At 38.5% G+C, this 21,904-nt stretch overlaps 1 protein-coding gene across 1 annotated transcript in view; it reads left to right on the top strand.

Annotated features, from left to right (window-relative positions):
• The window catches only part of fat2 (FAT atypical cadherin 2), a 147,111-nt gene extending 132,153 nt beyond the window's left edge, over nucleotides 1-14,958 (top strand). The window contains exons 27-28 of the mRNA XM_084719817.1: nucleotides 531-811; nucleotides 13,442-14,958. Coding sequence (XP_084575943.1) covers nucleotides 531-811; nucleotides 13,442-13,938 — 778 coding nt within the window. The 3' untranslated portion in view covers nucleotides 13,939-14,958. The remainder of the gene's footprint in view (nucleotides 1-530; nucleotides 812-13,441) is intronic.
• Nucleotides 14,959-21,904: the final 6,946 nt, after the last annotated feature.

Genomic DNA, 21,904 nt, shown 5'->3' with positions numbered 1-21,904 from the left:
AAAGCCTTTGTGCTTCCAGTGGACATCCAAAGGGAAAGGAGCTGACTAGGAGGAGAAAAGAAAGTTGAGGATTTAATTTCATCCGAAACAGCATTCCTTCAATAATACAAGAGTGAAGAAACTTTCTCTCCCTTGGAAACATGCTTTACTTGCAACACAGCAGGCTAAAAATTGATCTGCCCTCCAATTTTTAAAACATTTCTTCCATTCTCGTCCAGCATCCCAAACATCTAGTAAAAGCTGGATTAATCGATTGTTAGTAACTAGAGGGCCAAGTATGTACAAAAGTAGCAGATAGGCACGTAACCCTGACACTCTGTATTAATTCTCACAAACAACTGTGCCTCCAGCAGTCACAAAGCAGCGCAGTCATCCATTTGGAATCATGTGTCTGTGCAGATTTTTGTAAAAGACAAAACAAACCAAATAAAAGAAGCCAGTTCATAAAGGAGGCATAAATTTGAGTATCTGTAATCACTCCAAAGATTGACATTTAACTGAAACCAGTTCATATTATTTCACACCCGCAGCTACTTCCAGCCCAGTTTGGCCAAGAGCCTCAAAGCTGACAACCAGGAAGTCAACCCCATCGAGATGAGCTCATTGGTCAGTCCCATCAATGACCTCGACCACTCGCCGTTTCGGTCGCTTCGCCCAAGAAGCCAGATCAGTTCGTCAGGAGGTGGGGTTTCCTCTCCAAAGACGCAGGGGCCAGTTGTGTGCAGCGTTGCCCCCAACCTCCCTGCCAGGCCACCATCCAGCTCCGACAATGACTCGATCAGGAAGAACCACTGGGATATGGACTACGAAGGTATTTGTTTTTTTTGTATTACTTTAGGATGATGACCATTAGCGTGAGGGATGTCACAATACCAGGAATTTAGCAGTCAATACCAATACTAGCAAATTTCCATGATTCTCTATACCTAATTTGATACCACGGTAAAATACAAACACAAGAATAAAATTCATCCTGATTTCCTGGAATGAAAACTCTTCTGAGGTTCCAGGACAAAAGACAGAGGGGGTTTTACTGAGCCACTGAGCCAAATCACTGTCAGGAGAGCGGGTTCCCATTTCTGGACAGGAATGCAAAAGTGATTTCTGCTCAAATATTAAGTCGGTTGCTTTTTCTCTCCCTCTTTTTCCCTTCTTATTTTAACAGTTAAATTTTACAGACTAGTAGTACACATCTGTAGGTCTGTATTTTATAGCCTGGCGTTCAGCTGCACTGTGTAGAAGAAGTCCACAGTTTCATGATTTAACCTCTTTTGTGTGTCACTGCTTTTTGGAAGCGGAGAGGTTGCTGCAGCTGCACGTTATCTTACACATGTGGTAGTTGTTGTTGTTGTTCAGTGCTGCTTGCAGGGGTTCTTCTTCTCTGTTTGACAGCAGACTACAGCACCTTTAAGCATTTACACTACCCTGTCATGTTCACAGGGATTTTATCTCCAGTACTTACATAGTGTAAGTACAAATAGTACAAATATCTGCCTCAAAATTCCTGTCTGGTTTAGAATTAAATGAAACCAGAATTCTATTCAATGCTATAATAAAAAAAAATCTCAGAAAGAATCTGAGTCTGAATGAGCACTTATATAATTTTTATAGCTTCAGTACATTAGAAAATGTAGACTAATGGATACTGTATTGTTTTAACCACTTGGTACTGAAAAAGTGTTGAATTGTCGATACTTTTGACAACGTTATACAGGAAATGCTGCAGTAAACACACAACTGCCTACATTTTCTTTCACTCACCTACTGTGAGTAGCTTTGTATCATTCATCAGTGCCTCAAACAATGAGTGATTTTAGCCTGCCTGTATACTCACATTTTAAATAACTCATTTAGATTTTTTTTTTCTATGTGAACATAAAACTTAAAAGAGAAAATTAATATATCTGCTGCAAGTGAGTCACTGTACTGTCACATGTATTTTCATGCAGGGCTGTTTGCATTTTGTTAGCTGTGCAGTTTGTTTCAATTAAGTGGTGAAAAATAATCTAATTGCAAGACTCTTTGAAAAATCACTTGGTAAAATGTCAACTGCACTGAAAAAAAAAAGTAAACGACATGTAAACTGAATCACTGCAGCATTTCCTGTCATGCTGCAAAGCCAGCGCACAGTAACACAAAAGGTCAGGACAGGCTGAATTATTCAGTCATTCAAGGTCACTGTAAACAAGTATTTAATTGTCATGCGGAGTGGTGCATCATGGGAAACACCAGATAGCCTGTAGAGTCATCTGTCAACACACAATGCTGATTAAACTCTGGAAGATGAAACATTCATAGATGAGGCCGATTGGATGCGATAACATCAGGAAATAACAAAGTGATTTTTCTGTTTCATTTCTCAGCGTGTCTTTATTTTCTACTTTCTCTTTCTGCCTCTGGTTCTCTCGTCTACCAGCTCTATCGCTCCTCTTTTTTCCTGTATGACTTTGTTAATATTCTATTCTATCACATTCTATATCCCGAACACCCTCCCTCATTCACTGCTGTCTTTTGCTCTTTTCTCCTGTCTCCCTCTACATATCTCCCTTTGTTTGGTCTCCCTCTATTTTGTCCTTTGTAGTTCTTGGTTCTCACTCCCACTCTCACTTGATTTGTTAAGTGATATGTGTTTGAATTGAAATCAGTGTATCCAGTGTAAATAAAAACAATGATAAATTTGATCACACTAAAGTAATTAATCATAATTAAAGTTATAAATGCGTCCTTATTGTTCACATTTGAATATGCATCCAGTGGTACCTGTTTTTGGCACTTTACTCTCTGTAATAACAAATGTTATTATTTCTGAGCAATATATAATTTATTTAGAGCATTTTATACACTGCAATCCATCCTACAGCCTGCAGCACGTGATATTCTTCCTGTTGTTGACACTACCATAGTGATTGCATGCTGTTATATTTTCCCATAAACAGTCTGCAATTCACGTTCCAACAGTTTCATACAAAGGTTCCGGGTTGAGGTTAGTAGGGTCACCTAAGGTAAGCAATTTCAGATGCAGGCCAGTGGTTACATGTTTGCTAACACCAGAAGAATGCTAAGCTAATATCCACCAAGGAATTGAAAAAAGCCCAGTCATCTACAACAGCAACTTATCTAATTAGCTAATTAATTACCTGAAGTGGTCGATTTCTTACTTTGAAGTTTTATCATCCATGGAGGGTTGAACCTAGGCACTGGGTGCAGATGTGCAGCATGCCTAATGTTATCTGGAGCTGCTGAGGGGGCTAACAAATATCAAACACAATACACTCCTCAGCTTTTAGCTTCAGGTTAGACATATTGTCTTTGCTAGGGATGCACCGATACCAATACCAGTAGTATTGGTCTGATACTGGTCTGAGCAGTATTGGTCTGATACTGTCCTCATGTACTCATAAAACTTCTCTGATGCCCCACACCTGATACCACATCACGAAAAGCAGCCACTCAACACAAGGAAGTTGATAAAACACCTAAAGAACCAACATGACGCAGAGTTCAAGGAGTTTGCTGATGCTTACCCTCTTTTTTGGTCACGTTGTCATCATCAGCATCATCCACCAATAACCACAGCAACTTTGGCGACTGTCTGTAAAATTCCATCTAAGTCCATGTAAAACTGTAATAAAAGCACAGAGTGCAGCTGTAGACCGCAGCCAGCTGCTGCCCAATCAGTCCTGGTGGGTGTAAACTAGTTTGATGCCTCGGCAAATTAATCCAAAGATGAATAAAAAACACCACCACCACCAGTCTGTAACCATCTTTTTTGTGTAATAAGCTGCTACAACTTCTCTTTGTGTACTTATTCTTCATCAAAAAAAGCCTGAAAGCACAGTACACACAACTTCACTCTTTGGGGTAAATTAAACTGTTGCACACATGGCATCACACTCATACCTGTCCCCTCTAAACAATGACAGGTAGGAACTAATTAGCTCTTAAACAAGAGGGACATGAAGAAGAAACTTAATACTATACATGTAAATGTTAAATTAAACTACTAGTTAAAGTGCTGTGAATGACAGTGAGTTTTAAAAGTTACTGTAAGAACTGTAATGACATTATTAAGTACTCGCATTGGTACTCGGTATCAGCAAGTACCCAAATGTAAGTACTTGTACTTGGTCTGAAAAAAGTGGTGTCAGTATATCTCTAGCCCTCACCAGCTTTGCATTCTGCACTAAAAACAGCAGCGAGTGTTGTGTCAAGTTTTGAACAGTGTAACCAGACTTAAAGCTCACTGTCACCCTGACTCACTGTGACCTGAGCAAGCTGCAGGGGTAACGTTGCTCTTTCTCTTTTTTACTCTCTCAACCTAATTTAATGTGAAATGGAACTTTGCAGTACTGATGTAACTCAGATTGTAAAAAGTGACGGGCTGTTGTAGAGTCAGTGAAGAAGAAGAAAGAAAGCAATATTATAATCTGTGCTGTTTTCAGGCTCTCATCTACCGCTGCCATGTTTTACAGTCTGTTCCTCTAAAGATGCAGAGTTCAGTATCCAGCCCTAAATGTCATACTAAGTTCATGCACATGTCTTGTTTGTACACGCAGGCCCAGGACTTCACCCTCCTCAAAGTTAAATTCTTCTTTTTAATCTTGGATGATATCTTTGTGAATGAATAAAACTCCTAACAGAGCAACACAGATATCTTTAAATACCACTTTGGGGCACTCATTTTGCTAACAACCAAATCTCTTGAATGCACACCTGTGAAAAGGTGACATTTATCACATATATCATCAAATTTACAACAAGTTTGTGCAATTAGGAAGGACTGCTGAATCTGACTTTGAACACACAAGCAGCCCTCAGAAGAATACAAAAATGTTCTTGTGTGAGTCCCATTGTCCGTCTACCCTATACCACATTCCCTTTCTTTCACTTCTGCCAATCTTTCTCTTCTTCTCCCTCATTCACTGTGTCTTTTTCACTTTTTTCTCTGTCACACCCTCTTTTTTCTTGTTCTCCACCCCTCCCTCTTCATTTGCCCCTCCCTCTTTCTCCCCCTGGTCTATTTGTCTCATTCTCCTTCCCTCTATCACACTCACTCAATTTCTTTCTCCTCTTTTGTTCTTTGGTCATGCTCTCACTCTCTGTGTCCTCCTCGCTTTTCTCACATTCTGTCTCTCTCGCCTTTTGTGTGCATTTTTTTTTTTTATATGTAAGAAATCAATACAGCAGAGCCGTGACTCATACATCCACTGCTATGTTCTGGAGACAGATGAAGAGAGGCAGATCAAGCGTTCGTCATGCCATCGCTCCCCAGGCAACGCCCGCCTGGCAGGTCATTCATCTGCTTGACCTTATCACAGAGACTAAAGGACACATTCCTGTAGTTCTTCACTTGTTATCCAGACTCCCTGTTAGAGGGGACGGCAGCTGAATCCTCTACACTTTGGTTTTGGTTCCTCCTGTGACCCTGGAGCTACATCTATATCTTTTATGGCTCCTGATCACACATGTTCTCAGCTCAAAAACTCAAAAAAAAAAAACATAAAAGAGGGTATTTGTCTTGTATCACCAGCACTATTATTAAATTGGTGATGAAGCATCCAATGACAGAGGCCCATAAAACTGTCAGAAATCATGAGACGATTTACGGCTATCAAAAACCAAGATGGTAAAATTACATGGTGCTGGCGAGAAAGAGAAGCAAAAAGAGAATGTACAAGGAAAAAAGATTTGATTTTGTTTCAAAGAAGAATACATTTGTAGAAAGTAATCATTTTCATAGAGACTGTCAACAATCAATGTGAGCTTAAGGCCTCTAATAAGCTGCTTTGTTTAAAACCTTCCAAAACTGAAATTTCACTGACTTGCCAGAAGATGATTTTATATTTACATTACTGCAATTCTAAACAACTAAAAACTAATGAGGTAGGGGTTAAAGGATAAGGTTGGTGGTATTCTATATTTGTCTCACTGTCACCAAATGCCATAATAAAAACACCAAAACCATCTATATTAGCCATCTCTTAATACTTTATGACTTTGCTACCCTGTCTGTGGTTCTCAGCCTCAAGCCTATTGGTTCTTACCAAGTTCATAATAATAATGCCTTCTTCACAAGGAGATAAAACAAAGCACAAACACATAATAAATAAAACTGTATAAATAGTGTGAAAAAGGATTAACTTCAAACAGAGATGAAAGATTTTTCGAGGACATAAATCTCCATGAACAGGTCATGAATACATAGTTTCCTTTTTTGAAAAAATGAGAAGCCATAGAAATTTCATAACACAACTGGTCACTGTAGTTTATAACAAAAACAGAGCAGCCTGATAGTGTGTGTGGAACTGAAGTGAAATAAATTTAAGAAAGTATAAGTAAAATCTTCTCTTGTTGGAGCTCAAACTCAAAAACAGCACAAAATTATCAGTGATCACATACAAACACATATATTTTTACTGTATGATGCACAGGGGACTGCTGTGATTGGTGGAACTTGCAGGAAGCAAAAATGATTGGTCAAATTTGTAGAAAAGTTCCAGCATTTGGACAAAACTGCAAAGTCACAGAATTCACAATATGTTGCATTTGTGTGAATTACTGCAATTGCATCTTTCTGGAGAGACCGAATATTATAGTATGCGCTGTTATGCTCTAATCTACGGCTGCCATGTTTTATATAAGCAGTGTGCCAGCTTGACTGTGCAGTGCTTTAAGCCATTTCTTCATTTCAAAACAAAGCAGCGTGGGCTCTCATAATTCCTCTGCGATTAGCTGGTGCAGGCAGATCACAATGAATCCTGGGACAAAAATGCTAAAGCTTTTTTGAGTCAAGGAAAAGTGAGAGTTCGACCAGTCAATATGCTATAGTCAATATTCATACCAGTATACTCTCTGTACCATTTATTCTGTCCACCCCTACAAGCAATTGGCATTTTTACGATTCATTTCATTACATTTCGCCATTTCAGTACAAATTTCAGTACAAATTTAAGTTTGACTAGTTTTATCTATTTTTTACTTTATAAAACTTTTTGTGCAGCTATCTTGATTATTAATTAATTTTTCAGTTGGCTGCTGCTGGCAGCCCCCTGGACTTGTTGTTTTAATACACTTTTGAAAACTTTTAATTAAACACATGCTTAGAGGCTTTATTCTCCATTGACTCTCCATCGTCAAGGTTTTTCTTATCCTCCTTGAACATTTGTTAGAAAAGATGTATTTTATTTGTGACCTGTCAAAGTGGTGATGACTCACAATCTCTCCGTTTAGTCAAGTGTGTGCAGGCAGGAGGATGAATATTACCAAATATTTTATTCATTGTGTAGATTTTCTGAATTCATTTTCCGATTAAGACTGAAAAGCCACAGTGATCTGCAGAAAGTTACATACAGCAGACTCAAAATCAAATGCAGCTTAACATGAAGACAGTGGAGTAGAAGTGATTACATGCATGGAACATGGTCTCAATCAAAAATTCAAAATGGAAGTCTCCAAAAGTGTTTCAAAGCACACTATAGGGCTTTTGTAAAAATAAATTACCTGTTTTTTTACATGGTAGTATGTACTTTTCACAAAGCTTAAACTGATTTTGAAGGAGACGTTTGGCTTAATTTCAGCTCTCAAATCAGATTTCTGCTTTTCCCCTTGGTTCACCCCTCCTGAACCTTTCAGCTATGGCAAGGATAGGGAATTTAATTAACAAATCATGATTTTGTTTTTCCTTTCCTTTCACCGTTTAAATACTAATTTTTTGGGGGGCGGATGACTAGAAGCATACATTGTTAGAGGAAAAATGTGGGAGCATATAAATGCATGTTCGCTAAATTGTACGTCCCCAGTTCACAAATCTTTCTGGCTCAGCAGCCAATGAAAACTGAAGTGAACCCCCTGCTGCAGGCATACAAACCTTTGTGGTGAATTCTGACACTAATTATGATTTTTAGTTTCTCTTTTACACACTGTTTCCTTGGTAAATTGAAAGGAGAGGCCCAAAGGCTGCAAACATTCATTCCTTCACAGGTAAAATGAAAAGGGCAAACAAATAAATACAAATATTATATTTGCATAGTAGTCTATTCTATTCACATTTCATAAGGCCTTGAGTTACTTTTCAGGGTATTGTACTCCCACTAGGACGTGAATTAAAAAAAAAAAAAAACTGCTTCAGGTAAAAAAGTTACCTCTAAGTAGAGCTTACTTTGGTATAAAAAGCCTTTAAGTGAACAGTAAGTAATTCTGCCATTTATTATCAGTATTGCAATATTGCTTACCCCTCTGTTCTCTGCAGCTTTAGAAACAGAGCTGCTCAAGTTCTGAAGCACTTACTGAAGTGTGGAAATAAAGTTTGAGTCGGAGCTGAATCCCCTGTTTGATGCCTGTTGTTTAAGTTTAGAGAGGTATGTAGATTAAAGGATAGCTTCAGATTTTCTCAAGACTATTTAAGCACAAAACTGGTCAGTGTAACAATTCCTCCTGTCCATGTTGGTCCTAAAAATATACTTTCCTAATGAGACTTACCTGTAAGAGTATCACTAGTTTTTTTTTTCTCCCCAATTTAATTGTTGACAGTTCAAATTCTCCTCATGTATTGTCTGTCAGCGTCAGCTCTATTTGGTACATAGAGGGAAGCTTGTTAAGAAAATATCAGGCTATAATCAGGCTTGGGCTGAAAAATGCTAATGAGGGAAAGGTTCATGTCGGGTTTGGACAGGATTTTGTCAGGCTTGGGTCTTTTTGGGCTCACCTTTTCAGGTGAGATTAAAGTTCTGGTTCAGTTCCACCAAAATTACACAATAACACAAACAAACTCAATAATCAAGGAAATGGTAGTCCAACAACTCCTATGTTCTGTCAGATAAAATGACCAGAGAATCTGGTGGCTTTGGAAAGAACAGTATTTGGCTTCTATAACAGCAGTTTCCCATCTGAAAAGGCTGTCTGACAGAAAGGTAAAGCTGTGAAAATACTGTAAATGTAACACACTCTTAAATTGATATAGATTTCTTAGGCAGGTAAAATGTTTTTCTGCTGACCCTTTGCCCAGCTGTACATTGCTTAGCTTAATACACTGACTATGAATAACCTCATACAAGCCCACTTCAAACAATCCAAACTATCCCCTTAATCAAGAGGTGCAAGTATTTTAATATTAGAAAATATTTAAGCTGTCACAAGTCGGTATTATTCAAAAAACAAAAGACATAATCTGGGTGATGTTAAATTTCTTAGACATACATGCTGTTGTAGATTAGCAGCATATAAAGATAACTGTAAGGATTTACAGTTGTAGAGTCACAGACCACAGAAAAAGAATGATTAGCAAAGAGTGAGACAACACAGTAACATACAGTACATAAGGGAATGTGATGAGGGCATTAAAATAGATTTGTAAAAACAATCTGAGTCTTTTAAGTTAACAAAGAACTTCTTCCATTAATCAACCATGTTTCAGTTGTCTGTTCTTTCCAGCATAAGAAAATAAACTGCGCTTGCTCTTAACTACTTATTGAACTGTGCACAGTGTGGAAATAACAAGCGAAGATTTAGAGACTGAGCTGAATGCTGAATCCATTTGATGTCTATTAAGTCTGCAGAGCGAGATTTAAAGATGCTGCCAGTTTTTCATCTCTTTGGCCTGGAAACATTTTCATCAATGTGCATATACTTTGACTTTATCTCCTTCCTTTATATGCCTCTCTTTCTCTCCCTCTTGTTATCTACCTACCTCTCTCTTTGACCTCTATCTCCCTTTCACACCCTCTTTCATTCACTCCATCTTTCACTCTCTCTCTCTACTCTTGAAGTCTTTGCCTGCTTCTTTCTCTTCCAGATTTTGTGTCTGTTGTCATTTTCACCTGTTTGTTCCCCAACCCTTCATTTTCGCCCTCCATTTTTTACTCTCTTGGTTTTCTCTTGGTGTATATTTTTCCTCCACCATCCATCTTTCAGACTTACCTCTAAGTAGCTCACTTTCCCTCATTTTTGTCTTATTTCCACTCTTTCCTTCTAACTCCCTCTGCCACTTTGTCTCACTTTCTCTTTCTCTTTCACAATAAGAGCAGCTGGTAGTCTGTTTAGTATTCTTGGTACCACAAGTGACAGCAGGAGACTTTCCTCATGTCGTTTTGTTTGAACAAACTGTATAATGTGTCTGCCTTGTTAGTTTGAGATTTCAAGGATGAGGAGGAGAAATTTGAAGAGGTAATCCTCAAGAATCCTCGTTTTGTTTTCAGATTTTGCCTCCCATCTCTTCTGCTAGGCGCTCAGCGCTGCAGGGTGCTCACAGTCAGCTGGACAGCAGCGGGAGCTGAGCTGTAACGCCTCCCTCCTTTGGATTTTTACTCCTGATTATAATTATTACTCTATTGTGATTATAATTGTTACTTTATTGTTATTTCTGCTGTTATTTTTTTTTTTATTTAATTTTTTTAGACCACAGTGGCTTATTAAGACAGACATTACTATCTGTTTGCCTGTTTATTTGTTTCCATTAATAGATATATGAGCTAGGGATGGGCATTTCTAATATTCACTGGGTACTATTCGACAGTTATTCGGAGAACGGATCAGCACCTCCACCACACACACACAACCATAGAAAGACCCATGTACACACAGCAGCAACACACACGCACGCACGCACACACACACACACACACACACACACACACACACACACACACACTTCACACTAGCCAGAGCTGAGGGCCACACATAAACAAAGTCACCTGCACTGCAGACAAAAGCAACATGAAAAAACAACTACAGCATGTCAGTACCTACTCTCATTATATCATTTTTTCAAATGAGGCTTAACATCCACACAGTGTCACTTAGCTGTCGCCCAGTGTTACACAGTTGGTCCGACAGCACCCAAACCCGTGGGAATAACCATGTTAGCAACATAGTGGTGCCAAATTCAACAGGATAAGCTACTGAGTAAATACTAAAACAACATAAAACAGTTTGAAGTCAGGTCACAGCAGCTGTAAATGTCTCAAAACAGTTAATCAGTTACTAAAATAGCTGGTTAATAATTTGATAATAGCTCCTTTGAAAAAAAATGTTTAAAAAATGCCTAACAATGACAATTTCTCAAGTAGACGTCTTACTGGCTGTTTCCTCTAATGTTCAAACCCCAAAGAGGTTTAGGCTACAATTCGATTCAATTCGATTCACGAAGTCCCGATTCAATTCTGGTTGGGGATATTTCAGTTACATTACCAAGTTAGCTTGACTATGAAAGAGATCCTCAGAGAACTAATGCAGTAAATAGTACAAAGAGCCCTCTAACTTGGTGGATTATTTAAAATATTAATGTTTACATTAAGAATTGACCCCAAAGTAGTTAACATTATAATAAACTTTTTCATTGAACATGACCTGACCAACACATTAAAATGAGCAAAATGTCATGCTACAAGATCTTACACTACAAAATCTCTTTCTTTTATGAATCCATATTGGACCAGGCAAAGGAAAATCCATTAACTGATGTTTTTTAACCCAGCCTTAGCTACAATGATATAAAACACAAGACAAATAGTTTCATTGGAGGAGCTGCAACAAGTGGATGTTGGGCATTTTTAATGAAAAATCACAACCTCTACTCAGTATTACTCAATTATCAAAAAGTTTGCAGGTTATGTTTCTGTCTATTGGTGTGTGTCAGTAAGTTAAAGTGCCAACAACTTGTTTACTGCTTTTCTCACAACAATATTGTGTGCAGAGGTAACAATCTGAAAGGGAAAATAACAAAAGTATAAATCACTGCAAGGTCATCAACAAGCTTTGTCCTCCATGATCAAACTCTTCACCTGCCACACACTCCTGTTATTAGACTTGCAGAAGAGGATTAAAAGGTCTGCTGGGTGTAACTTCTTATTCGAGGGCAGCACACTGACAAGGACATAATTTATCATTAAATAAGTGTTTCAAGGTTAGGGAAAATAGATGTGATTAAGTGTAAAAAGCACACAGGGGGATGTACCAAAGGCTAGAAGAGCTTATCATCAAGGCTGCCCTTGAATTGTAAGTTGATTATAATTCTGTTGATTAATCTGCTTTTGCAGTCATTAGAAGTCTGGATCAGCCATTTGTCTTAAATATTTCAGTAAATGTGGTGACTGTAGGACACTGAACTTTCTTTGGAGATCTCCCCTCCTCCTGTTCCACTAATCAAACCCACAGCGAAGGATTTAATATGCAAATAGTCAAATCTTCTTTAAACCCCTGGGCTTGCTCAAATCCATCCAGACAGCAACAACCACCCCAGCGTTTATTGGCATTAATCTTTCAGTGATAAGTGTTGATTAGAGTTGTTTGTTCAGTCTGAGAGCTGATCTGTGTCTGTGGCAGCTAGTCACAGCTGTAACTGGTGAACTTTTCTTTCTGGTGGGTGTGGACTGGCATAGTGTCATGTTCATTTTAACAGACAATTTTGATGTGTCTAGTTTTTTTTAGTTTTTTTTATTAAAGCAGGGGAAATATTTGACCTAAAATGCATTCTGTTGCTCTACATGTAGATTATGAGGTTGTGCAAAGTAGGGATGTTGTTTTCTTGTTGGCACCAGAAATGCTTGTCTGTTAAAGTACTATTTATAAATATTTAATATTTATTTAAGAGTCATGATACAATATTGCTGGGATTTGGCGATATGAGTATTGCAAAAACATAAACTGTGATATATTGCAACTGCAAATTATGTCTTAAAATAAAGGTAAAGGTTACAGGATGACCTTTAATCGGGCTGTAATCAGGCTTGGGCTGAAATATGCTGTGAATAGTTCTGTGTCTGTCTGTGTTTTCCCAGTTTTCACCATCTGGGAAGACAACTGGTAAATTTAAAGCTACTGCAAGGAGCTTGTGTCTGCATTTTCCCAGGGAAATTACAGTCAGTAGCATTATATTTTGTGGTTATTATAGTGGAAACACCACCACTACCCTTTTTGTCCACAGGCGGCTCCAAAATAAACACAGTATGAAAGTTCCTTGTGGAAGCTTTTAAATTTCAGTTTAATTCCTAGAGCAAAGGAGAGTTTAGGATATGCAAGGCAAAAACTGACAAAAGTGCAGTACAGCTTTAATCAGGCCTGAAAAGTTGAGCCTGAAAAGGGCCCAAGCCTGGCAAAATTCTGTCCAAACCCAAAACAAACCAATATATACCATATTTTGGCCCAAACCCAATTACAGCCCAACATTTTTCTTAACAGGTTTCCCTCAAACCTGACATTAAGCCCATGAAATATGTGATAAATATGGTCTGACACAACCCAAACCTGTCTGGTCCCGTTGGGTTCAGGGTATAAGTTTGAGGTATATGAGTGTTACCGTTGCATAGTTTGTCCTCCAAAGAGCAATGATAAGTTTATTTTTCAATAAAAAAATACATAGTGTTTACTGACCAACAGATAAACCAGTAAATCTTAACAACACATCTGGATTTTGATCACATCTGTTGTATCTATCCTCTCTCCTCAGTCTATCCAGCAGACCCTGACTACTATGGCCGTCCAGCAGTCCAGGAGTTCCCCCAGTTTGACATTGTGGAAGACACGTACTCCACCTCCACCATGGATTCACGGAGGAACTCTAGATTCGGTGGCTTCCCATTCCCACTGGAACGCTGTGACCGCCGTGCTCCCCTACCACCCTGCTACAGCAACCAGAACCTGGATGACTTCCTGGGTCCCGATGGACTTCCTCTCCCCAGCTCCCAGTGTCCCAACGAGTACACCGCCATCAGCTACTACCCCACCCAGCACACCCGCAGCCTCGATAACGTCTCAGGAGGCTACAAGAGACTCAGCATGCGTCTGAGCGTGGCTATGCCATCATACGCGGAGCAGGCTAGTCCGCCGCCTGCACCAAACCCTGCCCAGCCTCAAACGAGACCAGCAGGGCAGAACCTGCGCAGCTACGACGGCTCGAGTATGGTGGAGAGTGATTACGGAAGCTGTGAGGAGGTGATGTTTTAAGGCGAAATTTTGTTTTGAAGCCTTTTGTGGCAAATTACGTCCTTTCAAGTGATAATTCACTTTTAGTTTCATACAGGAACGTAAACAGTCCAAGTAACTCCATTCTAAGGCAGCTTTGTGTAGAAGCACACTTCTCAGATGGGACTCTAACTAACAGCAGCTCAGCAGTCTATCACAGTGTGAGATCTGAATCTTTTTTCCACTTTGATGGAGATGAGAGCCGCATGTGAAACAATAGTTCAGATGTCTTTCATTTGTTTGACTTTTTGAAAGTGGTGTAGCCTTGCTATGCCAGACTAGACGGGGGTAAATCAGGACTCCTCAGTTACCTCCGCAGAAGAAGTTCAGCAGAAGTTCATCCCTTTGTCAAAGAGACGCCGCCGAGAGCACTTGTTAACTTGTTAAGGTTGTGAAATTATGAACAGTATTACTAACTTGACTGTGGACACTTTCAAAATCAAAATCAGGCAAAAGCCAAGAATTTTTTTGCCAACATGGGAGAATCTGGCTCTCAGAAGATGAATCTGCTTTTGAAACATTTCCAAAAAACTGTTGCAATCTCCTGGATTTCACTTCTGGAACACTTGTCTAACAAGCCAACCACTTTGAAAACATCAGTCTCAGCTCTGCCAAACATTGATAACAGTATGTTTACTATGCGCCGTATGATGTGATTGAACATGCCACAGCAGACAGGAGGAAACACAGTTGCCATGACAGTGGCCAGCGTGACATTCAGACACCAATGCTCATTCAGAAATGCCTTTCTGATGAAATCCTGATAAACAGCTTTGAATTGGCTTGGTGCATTGTATGAAAGATGAATCACCAACAGGGTTTATCATGTTGCCATTCTGCATTCTGCGTTTGTGTTCATGTGATTTAGTTGGTCATAAAAGAACTGCAAGAGTGTTAGAAAAACACACAGGTTTAATGTGTGTCTAACATTGGCTCACAATTTCAAATCAAAAATGTCACATTTCATGCAGGATGAACATTTCATTGAATTCTTTAATCTGCTTACTGTCGCTGTTGATTAATGTTGCTGTCTGTTACAAAGAAGGGGGCTGGATCCTCGTAAAAAATGATGAAAGCCATAAACAAGAGGGACAAGGTGATGTTAGTTGTGAAATAGATGTATGTTATCTTTCAGTGTTGCTAGTATCGCTGTTTTCATTACTGTAAATTCTGTAGATTAGTCCTCATGGATTTTATTTAGTGTGAGCTAGATTTCAGTATTTTCTTTGGAGGATACGTTAGTGTTTGTGATTAAGTTAAGCTCTGCACTGTTGTTGCCCTCCATGATAAAGGGAACACTTAATGTGGAGTAGTCTTTTGCAGCAGTGAAGAAGTGTCTATGCAGCCATTTTAAATGGTGTAAATATGCAAGCGTCAGATAAAAGAAATCCTTGTTTTGGTCAGGAACTTATTATGCTGAATGCAGCATACTAAAAAGTGAATGTGTTTAACGGATTAGTAGAGTCGATGTTCAGCCTGAACTGAATTTTCTAAAATAAACTGTTTGACAGTGGAGAGCTACAACACTCAATTAAATATCACTTCAAACTAAATTATAAATAATTAAGAGCAGCAACTAATGACTGTCATTATTCTGGTTAAGCTGGAACTAGCAATTATTTGGCATTTTTGCATGAAATATAAGTTCTTAAACAACAATTGTTGAATTAATTTCTGTTCAAAAACTTTTCATTTCAGCTCATTTTTTTTATTTTTCAACTGATTGTCCAAAAAGGTGAAAAATAATTCAAATGGAAACTAAAACTTGCTCCAAAATTCCTTATTTTAAGATTAAAAGGTATTTAATGTATAATGTAGATGGAGAGAAACAAAGAAGCATTTAAATTTGAGGAAGTGTTATCTGCACATTTGGTTATTTACTTTATAAGATTTTTCAGTTTTATTGTTGAGCCACAATCAGTTCAATACAAGATCAACTGAATAATCATTTCAGGTCTTAAAGGATTTGACTGTTTTCTAATTATGTCAAATCACTAAGGGAAGCCTACTGCAGAAGCCATGGATTGTCCCTTTTAATAAATCAAACATACAGTGTGTAGTGTGTGCACTTTGTTTAGATACAGCACATACAGATGTGAGCATAACAACCCATGTCAGCAGATGATTATACAGTCCAAACAACACAAAACCTTAATCAGGTGGTTTGTGAATTCCAGCGCAGATAGATGGCTACAAAGATCAGATCTAAAAGACAAATCGGATTTTCCAGCTGTTTGGACAGTTTGTGTTTTGGCAAACGATGGAGCGCAGGGTGAATGTGTACACAGTGTTTACTGCTGCTGCCTCCATGTAAACGTGTCGGGGATGCAGATGATGCTTTCAATATCAAAGCTTGCATCGACTGAATTTTTGCACAACTCTTGGAGGCTGCGGGGATAAACAAGTCATGAGGGCACAGCTCGTACTAGAAAAAGGCATGTGGGTGTTAATGGACGTCAGGGCGATTCAGAGAGCGCTCAGTTGTCAGTCACAGAGAAAATGTTTTCACTGTAACTCTGTCATTAGTTCTTAATGTCCTAACTCCCAACTTTCTCCCATCTGGCACCATAATGGACTAAATTGAAGTACACACACCGCAAACATTAATACATGTTTAGTCGCTGCTGTTTTTACTGCAGTCTTGCTGAGCTGTTTCTGACAAAGGAAGACTGAAGGAAATTAAAGTTTGGAAGCAGAATTCAGGCTGTATTAACAGAGACTTCCATGGCTTCCACCATACGTGCAGTATCATCACGTTTGACAGATTTTAGATGATTATCACTTCTTAAATCTGTTTATTTGGTACACACAGGCCAAATCTTTCTCGTCTGAAATGGGAAATCCGTCTTCTAGCAAAGCATATTTTACAAACACAACAAACAGAACAACAGACTCAAAAAAAGCCCAGTTATCCAACCAGAGTATCCTGAAATATTATTGAAGGAATACCTTGTTTATTTGCCGTCTTACTTAGTTGGGTGAGAAGATCAATATCAGTTTCATCTCTTCAAGTTCAATGAAGAAGACCTGTAGCTTCATGATGTGTATATTAAATTAGGAGTATCCATCAGACTAAAAAGAAAATACCTTTCAGCTGTGTATTGATGTTGTATCAAAGAAGGGATGTACCAAATGTCATTTTCTTTTCCATTCAAAGCTTCTTTTGTGGCGTGTCGAAGAGCAAACAGTTTGAAACACCAACAAATACCCACTGAAGCAGAATATTTAGTTAGATGAAAACATGCTGTAAATTTGGAACTGATCACATTGTCTTGATCAATACATTTTGAATAAAACAAACTTTTAATTAATAAACAGACATGCAAAAAAGGAGAAAAGCTGCAAAGTATTCAAATATTGATTTAGGATTTGAATGTCAGTGTTATGAACAAAGCTTCAAACTATGCAGTTCAGCATTAGCTGTAGCGAGTAAGGTATTCACCAATCTATGAAGCTTCTCTGTGAGGACAGGACGACAGTACAGCCTCTGGATCTTATTTGTCAATAACATTTTCTCGTGATCAGATAAATCACTATCACTATGAAGAGCTGGGAGCTTCTGGAATCAATAAAATTGATTTATTGGCACATTGCCACATCATTGGCACGCTTGTTGGCACATAATATCAACATACATTAAATAGTAATAATGATATGATAAAACAGTGATTGTCAAACTTTCTAGCATGCCCCCCTTTCCAAAATTGTGCCCCGCCCCACCCCAGTATTTTTGTCAAATAGGAACTAAGGCAGGGTAGAATAACCAAACTCTTGTAGATCATATTCATTCAACTTTGTTTCTTTCTTCATGTCTCCCCCTGGTCTTTTGCACCCCGCACTGCATGGTTCCATTCCCCCCTGTTTGGGAACCACTGCTTTATGCTAAGCGAAGCATGTCACAGTGAGACGTCTGTATTGACTGAAAGAGACGAACTGACATGATTGACTTCTCATCCAACTCTTGTTAAGTGCAAATAAGCAAATTTACAGAAAGTATTCCAAAGAGTATTCCTTTAAATGGCCATATCTTTAAGTTCACTGCAAATTAGACAAAAAGAGAAACACATTTTCCCAAAATTAAACAATTACACTAATCTCTTCTTGCTTAGCCAGAGACAACTTTCAAGTTTGAATAATAGAGAAAAGGCTCACAGCAATAACCTAATGTTTAAAAAAGTGTCACTCACTCTCACAGAAGACGGTGTTGAGCCAACAACAAATCATTGTCATGAAAAAAAGAAGAAAAATGTGCATTTACACATTTAAAAAAAGCCTTTTGAAGTTAATATCCAGGGTGAATAATCTGTTCCTTAAGGAGTGCTGAATCAAACTTGTGTTTTCCATCAGAAATGTGAGTGTTTGTGCTGCTGTGTTGTTTCAGTCCAAACATTGTGATGCTATTTTGTGAGCAAGATCAGGGAATTCTTGTTGTTTCATTTTAACCAGGCTGTTCCAGCTGCCTAAATGGGTTAATATGGGTTAATGTACGATGTCTGTTTATCACTGGTGGTTTAACTGTGACTGCTGTTTGAAAAGAACATTTCTTCTGTCCTTTGTACAAAAAAAGACTAGTAATAATCTGCAGATATTGTGTTGTACATACAGTCTGTATTTGTGTGTTGCTGTTGTAGGTTGTTGCTTGTGCAGAATGACTTCACTTGAATGTAACTTACATTTGTTTTCATTCAAAGTTTATTTTTGTATCAATGTGGGCCTCCCCATGTTTTGCTCTGTTGTTTCTCTGTGAGAGATTTTTATTAAGATTCTGTCTTTCTGTTTTGTTTTTCAATATTGTAAAGAGAATATGAATAAAGATATTATCTTCTATGAACACTGAGATATCAGACATCTTGCCGTTTCATGTTTTCAGCGTCTGCTAAAGTAGACAAGGTTTATTAAAAAAAAAAACATCTGTGGGGTTCATCACCATCTGGAGAGAAGTGCAAAAACGTAAAGCTTTTCCAGACAGGATTAGTGTAATCACATGAAATCCAAGGTAATTTGAATTTGCCCATGCACACTGGTGATGTAAAATCATTTTCAGTCTCACCAACTGAGAAGTTTACTGGGCCAAACAGTCTTTAGCCTGATCAACAGGTATTTTACAAGAAATAATTTAGATGATGACAACAAGCAGTACTTAAATGTTACTGTGAATAAGTGAAGATTGAGACATTTTATATACAGATATATTTTGTTCTGTATGCTGCGAGAGCAGCTGGGTGTCACACACCATGGCATTTAACTCTGCTCAGTTTGTTTAGCCTGAAAACTCTGTACCTGCTCTGCATGTTGGACAGCGAGGTCTTTCCTCAGAGCTGACAGTGCAGCAGAGACGCTGCTCTCCACTGATGGAGACACAACATGAAGAACACCACACACAGTGAAACACTCTGCCTCCACCTCATTTCTTTGTTTTCATACATGCAGGGGACTGAAGGATTCTTTCAAACTAATTAATTAATGTAGTTAATTTTTTCAAATAAAAAGGCTGCTGAACATGTGCATCATGTTTACTTCTAAACTAGGCTACTTCTTGAGTTTTGGTGAGGATGGATGAACCTGACATGCAGCATTGCTGCATCGAGAACTGTTTTATTATCGAATCATGATTGAATCATGAGGTACCCAGAGATTCCCCTAGTCACACCCCTTGTCAGGGCTGTGTTTTGGTAAGAATATGGCAATCCAATACACATCACCATACAGAGGTGATATAGAGAGTCAATATATTGTGGTATTTTGCAACACTGTAAGCAAAGTGAGATATTGCTTTTTTTTTTAATCTATTTTTTGGAAAACTGTTATAGATGACATGTCAGATTTTATGCATATTCTCATGTGTTATGAGTTAAAAAGGTTTATTTTATTTGAACACAACACAAAATGTGCCACTACCATAAATCTTTGCATGTATCACAATATCACAAAACAAAACTGAGCATCAATACAGTATAACAAAACATAGTATCACAATATTTAAGTGCATCGATTAGGACTGCAGCTATCAATTCTTATAGTAATCAAGTAATCTATCAATTATTCTGGTGATCAATCTAGTAATCGGATAAGAATATTGAACGCTCTACAATTTTTTACATTAAAATACTTTTGTTTAAGAGCCAATAAATGTTGTGATTTTAACATGTAGACAAAGCATTCTGGTGCACTCTGATTTGGTTAAAAAAAGTGACCTACATGTTCTGTTCATGTTTTGTGCAAACATAAATACCCCTACTTTTACCTTGATACTTGAGTAAAAAGTACTAAGTAAGGTACAGTAAAGTTACTTTACTTATTACTTTTACTTTAGTACCTTATGTAGAATATTCAAGATCTTTTCTTGTAATAAAGTATTTTTACTTTGTGGTATGAATGATTTTATTTAGGTATAGGATGTGAGTACTTTTTCCATCACTGCAGGTCAGTGATCAGTGTTACAGTGATACAGTGTTTTATTTATGGCAGCCTGTCACATTAAAAACATCAGCCACCACAAAATGATTTTCTATTTTTGGAGCGACACAACTCTGGCAGTCGTGTTTAGAAGGTAACCATTGATTTACAAAACTCTCACGAGATTTGTGGTTGTTGTTTCTAATAAAATAAAACTTCTTTCGTGGGTCGGCCTTTCCCTTCTAGACACGACCCTCTCTCACTCTGTCTCACTGTTTCAAACACATGACAGCAGACCTGTCAATGACCAGCATGATGTTACAGTCTGCAGTTTCACACGCCGGGGTACGTTTTGTGACCAATGTTGTTTTTTTAATGTTTTTAATCTGTCCGAGATGATGTTGGCATCCACAATTGATTAGTGATCAATCTACCCTCCTCCCCTTCCCTCACCTGTACTGTGAGAAAGTCTGACAGTGTGACAGATCCAGATCCAGGTCATGGTATTCATAGCAAGGTTTGTAGTAGGCAACTGGGCTTGATAGAGTTCTTGAAGACGTTTCGCCTCTCATCCAAGAAGTTCTGACCGACTGGTTGGGAGTTCAGTTATTAAACCTATGTGGGGTCACTAACACCTAGAGGGTCATGTGACTCATGATTCCGCCCTTCCATTGTGTGAACTGTCAGGGTGTGAATGAGAGACATTAAGGTCCCTGCTATCCTGCTAGGGGGAGGATAAGGAACTGAACCACATCAGTGCAGCTCTCAAAACCTGTGGATACCCAAACTGGGCTTTCATCAAAACCAACAAAAGAAACAGGTCTGAGAGAGAAGAAAACAACATCCAAAAGAAAAACATTCATATTCCTTACATTGCGGGTGTTTTGGTAGGGCTGGGTTTAAAAAATCGATTAATCGATCTGAATCGATTTTCCTGTGCATGGCCCAATATCGATTCATAAAATCCCAAAATCGATTATTTAATATGTCTTTTCTACCATGTGTAGTACGGCCCAGAGTAGTCTCGTGTGACCAGCAGTTCTCGCAAGATATCTCGTATCGCGAGATCTCGTCGCCAGGTGACGAGCGTTGTTAACAACATGGCGGGAGCCATGAGTGCACCGCCAATAAACTTGAAAGCAGATGTCTGGATGCATTTTGGATTTAGAAAACACGAAGGCAGCAATGAACTAAAAGAAGACAAGAGCAAAACCATATGTAAGATATGCAACATGGAGGTGAAATATTGTGGAAACACAACGAATCGCCAAAATCATTTAATGAGACATCACCCCGAAACACAGTCTGCAAAGACGTCGGATCCGAAACAAAACCCAGCTGGAGAAGGCATTTGTACGTAAGTTACCAGCAAACTCTCCTCGAGCCCAGAAAATAACCGAGGCTGTCGCAACATTCATATGCAAGGACATACGACCATACAGCGTTGTTGAAAATGATGGTTTCCGCAGCCTTATTAAGACTCTGGAGCCACGCTACGTTTTACCGACACGCAAACAGTTGAGTGAAGTGACAGTCCCAAACGTATTCATAT

Source organism: Lutjanus erythropterus, chromosome 5 (genome assembly GCF_056507025.1).
Source record: "Lutjanus erythropterus isolate fLutEry1 chromosome 5, fLutEry1.hap2, whole genome shotgun sequence".
In the NCBI taxonomy this organism is placed as follows: Eukaryota; Metazoa; Chordata; class Actinopteri; order Lutjaniformes; family Lutjanidae; genus Lutjanus; species Lutjanus erythropterus.
Note: the sequence above shows the minus strand (reverse complement) of the source record. Positions and strands in the feature narration are given on the sequence as shown.